This window comes from Pygoscelis adeliae, unplaced genomic scaffold (assembly GCF_000699105.1).
Source record: "Pygoscelis adeliae isolate BGI_AS28 unplaced genomic scaffold, ASM69910v1 Scaffold57, whole genome shotgun sequence".
NCBI lineage: Eukaryota > Metazoa > Chordata > Aves > Sphenisciformes > Spheniscidae > Pygoscelis > Pygoscelis adeliae.
This window is the reverse complement of record NW_008825615.1, coordinates 15711065-15722180: the sequence shown is the minus strand read 5'-3', so window position 1 is coordinate 15722180 and position 11116 is coordinate 15711065. Positions and strand designations below refer to the sequence as shown.

Here is an 11116-nt window from a genome sequence, read left to right as displayed (position 1 = left end):
TCCTCCCCTCAGCGGCCCCGGCTGCCGCCCTCAGCGGCCCTACCGGGCCGCCTGCCCACTGCTCGCCCCCGCCCTCCCTCAGGCCTGGTGACGGCAGCTTCACCGCGCTGGGTCACCGAGGCCCGGCTTCCCGCAGTGAAACCGCATCCCTAAGCCCTGCAAGCGTAGCTGAGGGAAAAGCCACCTCGGCCATGTCCCTGGAGTCTTGTGAAGCAACTTTTTCCACTGGGTTGGCTTCGAGCTCAGCAGCGTGCTGCGGCTGCACCTCAGAGGGACATACACGGCGGCCGGGGCACAAGGGGGCAAGAGAAAGGGTTTGAGGCCCCCGAGGCAGCAATGGGATCACAGCGATGGCGTGACTGGGGGAGAGGCCTGGGCTGCAGCCCCTGTGCGAGAGGTGCTGAGCTGTCGGTGTGCCAGGGGCTCTGGCTCTGCGTGGCGGAAGGCTGGGGTCTGTGCGCAGGTTCCTAAAACCGCCTGGCTATGCCGGGGAGCTTGCACGGCAGGGAGTTGGCAGCCACAGCCGAAGTTTCCGCCTTGAGTTTCTGACAGGGCTCAGCAGCTGCAAGTGCTGCCCGAACGCTTCGGTGAGGCGGGAGGGAAACGGCTCTTGCAACAACTCTAATTAATACATGCTCTGCTGCAGAAAAACATTGGGTTTTTTCCTTTCTTGATGCTAAAAACTGGTTCCAGCTGCATGGCATTTCTTATAAAGAAACTGTTGGTGTTAGCGAGAGTTTTAGTGCCCTGAGTTTGCCCAGCTTAAAACTGCCAGTACTAGAGTATTAGTTGGTTTTAGGGCACCGGCTGTTGCATTTACATACTTGGTTGATTTGGTGTTTAAATAATATACATATTTATGTGTTCAACTGTCTTGCTAGCCTCTCAGTAGTAGAGATTGATTTAAGTGATTATAATGTACAACTTATATTTAACTGAGTTTAATATAAAGTGACATAAGTCAACATGAAGTCCTACATTTCAAGGTCTCACTAGCACCTGACACCAATCTAACCCCTTCCTCAAATAACGTTTTCAACTTTACAGTTGGTGACAAGCATTCATTTCTCAGCCGAGTCTGCAAAGTGCTTTTAGCTGCTACAGTAGACCTTTTGTTAAAGGAAATATTTTGTGGTGAAGCTGGTGAGGCTACAGTACAAGCGCTTAAATGTCTAGTGACAAAACAGAGGTGCAGGAGGACCTCTGGCCCCAGCATGCTCCAAGTCAAGTCCAGAGGAAAGCTGAATCCAAACCCGTTATCTCCATCAAAACAGAGCCTGCAGGCTTTTCCTGGCATTTCCCAGAACAGATATGTCGCCCACTGTTTGGGCTACGCTCTCTTCATTTTCCAGCAACTCTTGGGAATGCCAGAAAGACAGAACCAGAGAGCCCTTAGGTATATAAGTAGCAGGAAGAAGTCATTGAACAAACTGGTTTTGAGTGTCAATATAAGACTTTATTTCAGCTATTCTCTTTAAGTAATTTAAGACATCCTGTGTTGTCCAGTGTACCCCCTAATTCAGTGAACTATTTCATTTGCTGGTATGCTTATGTAGATTACCTTGGAAGTGTTTGCAGTAGGCTAAAACCAGTCCCATAGCTAAGGAAAGAAAGATCAAAAACCTTTTCACTATTTTCATTAATTTCACTTTGCCACTATCAGCAACCACAAAGACAATGAAATAGAGTTTCTGGGGGTTTAGGTCGCTGCTCAGTGGAAAATTTTCATCAGTTTTGGTACATCTTTTTCTTGTAGTGGTGGTTTCCTCTGGCTGCCAGGCTGCAGGAATTTCTTTATTGTGGGGATATTGCTTATTCTTGCTTTAAAACTCTACAAAACAAAACCAAAACAGCACTGTGCTTAAGAACCATGGTAATTGTCAGACGTTTAGATATTATCCATGCTCTAAAAGTAACATTATGTGTTGATACTGCAGAAGTATCTATATACTTCATCCTATTATGCTTTTGGGGCTATAGTGACAGAAGGCGGCAATAACCATCAGTATTTGAGGCCGGCTAAAAGTACTTAGGATATTTGATTTTGATTTTGTCTTTCACTTCTTTCCTCACCCTCCCACTCTCCCATATTTCTCAGCCAGTTTAAATCAGTGGTCCTGCTTTGATTCATTGTCCATTAAAACTGTCCATATGATTACCTGCAAGAGAGGAAATTTGGCAAGTATATCAGGCTTGCACTCTTCTGCCATTAAAAGGGTTTCAAGCAATTGCACATCTGCCCTGCTAAACCGGTTGCCAACAAGAAAGTCTTGTCCATGGTCTTTCAAAACCTAAAAACAGAGAACCAGAAGTGATTTTTTTTTTCCTCTGTGTGACTTAATATGATATCTTTAAAGCAAGGTCATACACCGCACGGAGTTGTCCTTGAAAGCAGGAAATGCAGCAAGAACATCTGTAGTACAAACGAATGACCTGGCCACACTGTCATCCTAGGCGTAATTTATCCGTCCTTTCTTTTCTGCATTTCTTTCTGGCAGCTCAGTTGTACCCCTCTTGCCTTCACTTCTGTAGCTCATGTTATCAGCACTGCTGTGTTGAAGGCTAAGCTTTATGGGATACAACCATCACTGCAAATGCCTACACAAGATTTACAAGAGGCTTAAGTTCAGCCCAGGGCATAGTAAGAGTATCTTGGACTCTCAAATTATGGGCAGCTCCCTTACTCCTCACCTGTTTCCTCCTCAGTTTTGGGAATATTGCATTGGGAGCTCTCCACGTGTAACCTGTGCCTCATGGTCTTGACACCCAGCTAATCCATCCTCCCTTTTGTTACAGAAGGAGCTGTAATGCTTTTACATAGCGTGTATGGTAGAGGGGGTTCTGCACTTCAGGAGGAAACTTTATGTAAAAGCTGATGCTATAGTGTCTTTTGTCTGAAACAACACACAGACTGAAACATGGACATTTGGGGAGCTCAGTGTGTCCTGGGTTTTTGCAGCTCTGCATCTCTCCCAGATTTGTAGTGCCTTCTGTCCCCTCTGTAGTGTTCTGTCTCCCTCCTCTCCCTCCTCATCCCAGCCCCACCAAAACCATAGCATTTATATTTAAGTGGTAATTTTTCTTCTCTGTTTTCCTCAATAAAAATTGTTTGTGTAGATCCAGGATGGAGTTTCAGGAAAACAATATTAATCAAGCTACTACATCTTTGCCATGTACCTTCTCATAGACTGGGAAGTATCTGTTTGTGGCCTTGTCCACAATAGTAGCAAAATGTTGCTCCTTTTTATCCGCTGGTTGGAAAGGATGGGTCACAAGTAACTCGTTCAGATCTATTACTGCTTCCACATACATATCAATTCTGAAAGGAATAGATCCAGTTGGTCAAGTCAAACACAGTAGGTCTGAATAGCACGATAGCTAGTGGCATAACCCCACTGAGATGTTGGGAACTCTCCGCCTCTTCTATCCAGCTTGGAGCAGTTCCCCCAAGAGTGCAGTAGCTTCAGGGAGGGGGGGAGAGCGTGGGTGAAAGACAAGCGCAAAGTGCCTAACCAAAAACTAAAAGACTGTACCCCTTCCATTTTTCACTAGGGGTGATACTTCTATTAAGTTTTTTTGAACCTGAGTACAAAATTGGCATGTGTCATCCAAACTTGTGTTAAAAATCCAGTCAGACATGGTAAGTTAAACAGTGGGTCTATACAATTGCTAACAAATTATCTTGACGTGTTTACCAGTGCTAATTAACTTGAAGCATTTAAAAATACTTCAGGTCAAACCATGTGCCCCTAAGAGCCCTGTCCTTTAATAACCAGTTACTGATTCTACTTCTAATTCCTGGTTATTAGAGAGAGAAATTTTTTGTTTCCATCAAAGACATTTCCCTGAATTTGATGTGGTGAAAATGCCTGCTGCTGACAACTGCAGGAGAAAATTAAAAGCAGCATCAGTAAGACAGTCTGCCTTCTGCGCTCCTGACTGCTTTCTTCTGATAACTGTATTGACCTTTGATCTTCGTGAACTCCCTTGCACCATGCTGCTTATCTAATTTAGCTGGTTATTACTGTTGTAGACATCACCCGCAGTCACAGTCAACATGTGCTACACGAAAAGCTGCTGTATCACCCTCACTCTAACTGTGAGCTGGGATATTCTTGTGTTACACAGAGAGGTGGTATGAACTGTAGTCTAACAAACAAAGGTAGTACTGTTACAGTACAGGGCTCTCTCCTTCAGGTCCTTCCCGTAGAGGTTGTACTTCATTGCTATGTAGTTTGCAATGGCTCTGCTCTGCACCATCTTCATTCCATCAATCTCCACCATTGGCACTTGCTGAAACAGCAAGGATCCGTCTAAGGAAAAGGGGACAAGACAGAAGACATTCAGTCTCTGAAAGAGAACCATTAGTGGGTGTTTGGCAAAGTAACCACACATATTATGTTTTTATTTAAAATCATAGAATCATTTAGGTTGGAAAAGACCCTTAAGATCATCAAGTCCAACCATAAACCTAGCACTGCCAAGTCCACCAGTAAGCTGTGTTCCTAAGTGCCATGTCTACATGTCTTTTAAATACCCCCAGGGATGGTGACTCAGCCACTTCCCTGAGCAGCCTGTTCAAGTGCTTGACAACCCTTTCAGTGGCAGTCTTCCTCATTCTCACAACGAGGTATAGAAAATGCTTACCATGAAACCAAGAACCATTTCTTGGGGACATGTTAATAACTTAATATTATAGCAATTGGCTTCTTGAAGTTTCTTCAAATCTGAGGAAGCACCCAAATGCAGAATTTTTAGCAGTCACACACTGAAAAAGACAAGTCCTGCGCTGCATGGCCCTAACTCAGACAATTTTCATGGAGGTTAATACAGATGAGAAGGACTAAAGGATCTGACCCAGCCAGTTTCTGTCATGCTTTGGTAAGTATTATGGAAATCTGGACTATTTACAGGCTTGTCAACATATAATGTGAATATAAATGTATATAATATCTTTGTGGCTACTATATTGACTTTATACAATGGCATACATCTGTACGGGCATGAAGCAGGGAATAATGGGTGAGTTTCATGAGATTCCTGCAAGAGCCAAATATCACTTGATGTGAGATTGCAGCCATGTAAATCCCTTACTAGTCAGCAGAAGCCTTATTCTAGCAAGGAAGAAGTCAAAATACTACCAGGAACCGATCAGAGAAGCGAGTTGGAGTATTTGCTTTATGGAATCCTATTTCTTGACTCAGATAACTAATCAGCTACATCCGTCTTTGTATCCACTGTAAGGCAATCATGCAGAGAAACTGTCTGCTATTAAGGGCACATTTTCATTTATGCTCATGTCTCAAAATACTTGAAAGCTGGCAAGTGGCAGGGGGATCAAGTCATTGTTCCTAAAGAAGAGCAGGACTGCAAATGCCAACCCTAGCTCAGACTTCTTTGAAAAGCCAAGTGAACTGGAAGAGCACAGACATGTAATTTGGTTTGGAGGAAATGTGAATGTCATGTTCACAGAGATGGAAGCTAAAGATAGCAAGGTGGGTAGTTGCCTTGGGAAACAGGAACGCATCAGAGGTACAGGTTAAACTCAGAAATCTGGAACACTGGTTTCATACGGATTATAAAACAACAACTTTGTAGGCAACCTAAAATGCTAATAAATTTCAAGATGATCTGGTGACAAAAACCTGTATTGTCATAGGACAGGAGGCAATGGGCACAAACTGAAACAAAAGACAGTCAATCATCTGAACTTAAGGAAAGGCTTTTTTACTGTGAGAGCGACCGAACGCTGGGTTGGCCTGGGTTGCCCAGAGAGGCTGTGGAGTCTCCATCCTTGGAGATACTCAAAACCCAACTGGACACTGTCCTGGGCAATTGGCTCTAGGTGGCCTTGCTTGAAGAGGGGAGGTGGAGCAGACGATCTCGAGAGGTCCCTTCTGACCTCAGCCCTTCTGTGATTTGGTGAAGACTGAAGCAACTGGGTGGATGATACCATCTAACACACTGCAGTGTGCATCTGTGATACCTCATGTACAATCCAGTCTAGATTTTCTTTTTAAGAGACGTAAGACTTCTTAGGTGTTCCAAGACAAACAATTCTAATTATTATTATTATCTAATAATTAAAAAGTGAAGGAAACTTACCTTTCCGTAACTTTGTCAGATCATCCTTTGTTTCCAGGAAACATTCTTCAAACTGCAGGAAATACAGAAGAAAAGTTGTGTTGTCACTGCATGTTTTAGCTTCTGCTTTGCATGAGACAATGAGAGCACAGAGCTGTGTTTTGAGGACTTTTATTTTTAAAAAAATAAATCAGATTTGGAAGTGATATCTTTAAAAATTTATTTTGCCTCTGTCGCATCCTCTCCTCTTCCCTCTCATGTGATTCATATTTTTGTGCAAGTAAGGTTTTGGCTAAAGCTGAGGTGACCGAGGGGCACAAAACCCTGTCTGCTGAGCAAACGATGACCACGCTGCTTCTGTTGTCAGTGCTGGCAAGAGATGGTGCAGGGAGAGAGGGGGATAAGTAAATTCACACTGCAGCAGCAGAACTGTGGTATAGCTCCTTTGCCACAAGCTGGCAAAAGGAGGGATGAAGAGGAGAGATCACATGCCCCATGCAGCGTTCTGGCACTTTGCCCATCACCATGACAAAAACTCACAGTTCTTAAAACACACAGATCCCCACACTCCCTCTCCAGTTTAAGATCAGAAACCGTTAGAGGTAAAACCAATTACTCTGTGTTTCATAATATACAGTACCTTCAGGGGTAAGCTACATCATAGTAGGCATAATAATTTTTTGCTATTTGGACATTGGGATTTAACTGAAGGTCTTCAGAACTGAAAGTGCTCGACCCCTGTGATTGGGCAGATAGGGGGTCTGAAGACAAGAAGGTAAGAAGCCAGGTTCTGCTGCTGTGGTTTTAAGTTTTTTCTTTCACTAGCTACAGAGGAGAGGCATTTGTGGTGCTACCAGTAGGCTTGGCACATGATGCTTGGAAGTGAAACGGGAACTTGCCCCCCTGCTTAGGGTAAGCTAGTGGTCATTGTTGGCTTAGTCAGCAATGCACTAAATGCAGAGCTTGAAACAGCTGGTCAGTCACATTTTTTATAAGGAACAGTAAAAATACATATTTGTCACATGCTCTTGGTATAAAAAACAGAGGCAAACCTCAACCCCGGCTGCTGCTAGTAGCCACCGTATTGATTCCATTCGGCCTCGTGCATTGAAGTAGTACAGCTTGGGTTTCCCAGACATGTTTCCACGTCCCTGATCTACTGTCTGGAATAAAGAATTAAGTTTTGCAAAATAAAGATTCAGAATGCTGGTTTTGAGTCTCTAACTGGTTCTCAAGCATTGTTCAAAGTTGTCTTGTTTGAAACCAATGATTTATGGTCCAAGACTCTCATCAAATTATTAGAGGAGGTAAAAGACTATATTGAGAGACTGCATTGTATCATTTTGCCTTAAGATGTCTTTTATATATGCAGGTTAGTTAAGCAGAACTCTGTACTGAGAGCAATTGGCCCATGTCAGGGAACAAGCAAATCAAAACCCATTTGCATCCCAAAGTGGTCTGCTCTGACCAAAAAGCAGGGTGTGCGAGATGCACTGCTCTCTTTATTTTGGCATTATCTCAGGATACAGTTTACTGTTTAATCAGATACACAATATAATCTCAGCAATTGCTGTGCTTTCTCCAGCAGCCATTATGCTCCATTGTAGTGACAGGAAGGATTTTTTTTTCCCCACTGTAAGCATTCAATCTCATTTACAACACTCCCCGCTCCTCTCATTTCTTTAGGCAAGCACCCGAAGACAGGGGATTTAATTTTGTCTCTGGTAACGTTAGATTTGCCTTTAGCACAGACAGAGCCAAAGGGCAATACCTGCTCGGTCCCATTCCAACTCTGCTGGAATTTAAAGCAACAAGTTTCTAGACAGACTGTCATCTACCCCATTCAGAACCAGTGCGTGCACATCAGCAGCAAACATGTAGACAGTGCCTAGTTTATACTAGCTTCACAATTATTAACACTGTGTCAACAATAAAGCTGAAGCATTAACAGCAGCAAAAAGAAAATGGCTAAAAACCCCCCATATTCCCCTTGAAAATAACATCATCTTCTCTACAATAGGAAGAAGGGGGTGAGAGGAAGCACTCCACACTTCTGAGATCTACGTTTCTTTTTCTTAAATCTGTACACCTAGAAAGCAGTTGATTAATAATCTAACATTTGATGCACATAACCATGTTAGTAAATAAAGTACATACAAGTATTTAATCTATAAAACCCATTCACTTAGCTTCAGGTACACTAATTCCCTATGCATGTCCAAAATCCAAAAATCTTACCTTGTACACAGTATAACTCACTCTAAGCTCTCAGTAGCTTTGCCGTGAGATTACATAGGTCTGTAGCCCCTCCTACAAAGAGAACTGCAAACAGTTCTCTGCTGATGGGAAACTCCTATTTCTTAAAACAAATAAAAAAATTAGGTCTGTTTAGTCACTTCTCACCTACAGAAAATAAATTCCTGACTAATGCTGACTATGTACAAATGTAAGATTCATGAGAGGTCATGATCATTGGAATCATCTGTGCCAGCAGAAAATTCTATGCTTCCTAATTTCATTGTTTGGCAACCTGTTAGTTAAAAATAAGCAGAACGGCTGAAAAGCTCCCATGATTTAAAAAAATACTGTGACAGCAATCAAAATTTTATTTTAATATTTTACGGTTTTTTACTTTTAACAGATTGCTGCTTTACATAAGTCACATCAACTAATTCAGCTTGAATCCTTCACAAGCTTCCTTCCCTTCCTTAGTGATGAGGGATATTCCTTCAGGACATTTTTTCTGCTGAATTTCATTCCTGGACATAGGTGGGGTTTTTCTGTTTCTGACAAAAATGCTTCCCTGAATTTGACCTGGTGAAAACGCACGCCAAAGACAACTGTAGGAGACAGTGATTCAAGAGCGGCATCAGAAGACAAACTGCTCTCTGCACTCCTGCCCCTTTTTTCTGGTAACTCTGTTGACTTCAAAGAATCAATACAGCATAAACTCCCATGCACCATCCTGCCTGTCTAATCTAGCTGGTTAATACTGTTGTAGACATCACCTGCAGGCAAGGTCAACATGCTATACGAAAACGTGCTGAATCACCCCGAACGTAACTGTGAGTTGGGATATTCTTCTCGTATTACACAGGGAGGTTGTATGAATTGTAATCTATCAAACAAAAATATGAGTTGTTACAGTACAGGGGGCTCTCTCCTTCAGGTCCTTCCCGTAGACATACTTTGCTGCTATGTAGCTGAAAATGATCCTCAGCCCATCAGCCTTCAACACTGATGCCTGTGATGCCAACGTGTTCCATGCTTGACAATAACATAAGCTTAATTATTTATTTAGAGCTAGAACCACAGAAGGACAAGGCATCAAAACGGTCACCACTGCAATGTCTTGTCTTTTAGGAGGTGCCGAGTCCCCAAATGTAACACTCTACCCTATACGGCACGTTAGGAGAGACAGGCTTCACAGAAGCCTGGTTGGACTCGATGATCTTAGAGGTCTCTTCCAACCTTAATGATTCTATGATTCTATGAAGGGGACTCCTCACTGACAGCACGTCCTGTAGCCTCCGCCTTCTGCTTCAGACTCTTTTTCTTATTTCCCTCTGTCCCCTTCTTACATTTTGGGAGGTTCTTCTCTCCAGCCTCTGAAAACCTGCAGTGGGGCTCAGTCACCTACACAGAGGTGTCCACACCGCTGTGCATGTTCCAGGGCTTCTGCTAGCCTCCAGCTGCTGCTCCAGAGAGCCCAGCTCTGCAGCATGTGCCATGGCACGATGGCCAGCCCTGCAGAGGCACCACAGAGAGCCCCCGGAGTCTGTGCTAAGTGCAGCAGAAGCCCGCTCTTGGTATCGCTGTAGAAGCACAAGCTGCCCACATTTTGTTTTCTGTTAACATCCGGCCTGAAATAATTTGTTCATATTTTATAATGAAACAGAACTCTACGTAAGAATGGTTTACTTGCTTGCTTGAGAAGTGACTGCTTTCCCCTCCAGGCTTCTGGAAGTGCTGACTTCTGCTGTTAGCACAGGGTTTTTTAAGAGTAAAAGTTCAAACTACACTGCTGGAAACAGTGTTTCTGGCATTGTTGGACAGGCATGACTTACGACCCAGAATCTCGGATAATGGGGGAGACTGAAGCTTTCCCTGCCTAGACATGCGCACCGAGGTGCGTCCGGCAGCGTTTCACAAATCCAAACTCACTCTTAGGTAGCTTGGCTGGATTAATCATTTGTAGGCCCGGCCATGATAAACTCTAGGAGATATGCCAGGTCTAGTGACTAGTCCTACAAGGACTTGACATCCACTGTGTCAGGGAACTGCGAGGTAAGAAAACGTGAGTTCAAGCATTAAAGTTAATCACAGTGTAGACAACTTGGGAAAACTCACCTTACTTTGTAGACACCTACATCTGGTCTGGCTGTCTAGCCTCCTTTAAATAGGTCTAAATTCGGGCAGAATCCCTCACCACGCACTTGAGCTACAGCAAATACCCAAACTACTCGAAAGGATGCTGCCTCAGCTGAGGCAGTTAAGACGAAGCCAGTCCTTTCACCCTTCCCTTAGGGGTAGAGGAGGGGAGTAGAAGTCTTCAGAGGGCGATTTATCCCAACGCCGACATTTCTTAGCCTATCAGAGGTACCCATCAGGATCTTAGGCACGCCCTCTTCAACATAGCTGCTAGCCTAAGTAAAAGTGAACGATACAATGCAGTCTGTCTCCTAACTTAACAGGACTTCTGGAAATGTCACTTCACTGAGCTTGTTAAGTATGCTGGAAACAGCTACAGAAGCGTCATTTCTATCTTGCATGCCCGAAGGCATCTGGTCTCTCAAGAACATCTAGGTTCGGAGTGACAATCCAGGAGTTAAAACTAGGGGAAACGTCTAAGATACCCGTTACCACCCAGACTGGGTGACTCAGGGGGTCGTAGCGGTCTCGTGACTCCCTTGGGCTAAATTAAGGTGAAACGACCCCAGGCGATCAATTAAGCGCTCTATTTATGGCACACCCAACTTAAACTTGGAAAGCGTAATAACAGGGGGGCGGGGCGGGGCAGGCGAGAGAGTTC

General features: G+C 43.8%; 1 protein-coding gene across 1 annotated transcript; it reads right to left on the bottom strand.

Moving 5' to 3' along the window:
- Positions 1-1711: 1711 nt before the first annotated feature.
- LOC103924632 (glutathione S-transferase-like) lies at positions 1712-7223 on the bottom strand. The gene is made up of 6 exons (XM_009333190.1): positions 7137-7223; positions 6106-6157; positions 4181-4313; positions 3178-3319; positions 2160-2291; positions 1712-1831 (listed from the first exon to the last, which is right to left on the bottom strand). Exons 1-6 carry the CDS (start codon positions 7221-7223, stop codon positions 1712-1714), a joined length of 666 nt encoding a protein of 221 aa, XP_009331465.1.
- Positions 7224-11116: the final 3893 nt, after the last annotated feature.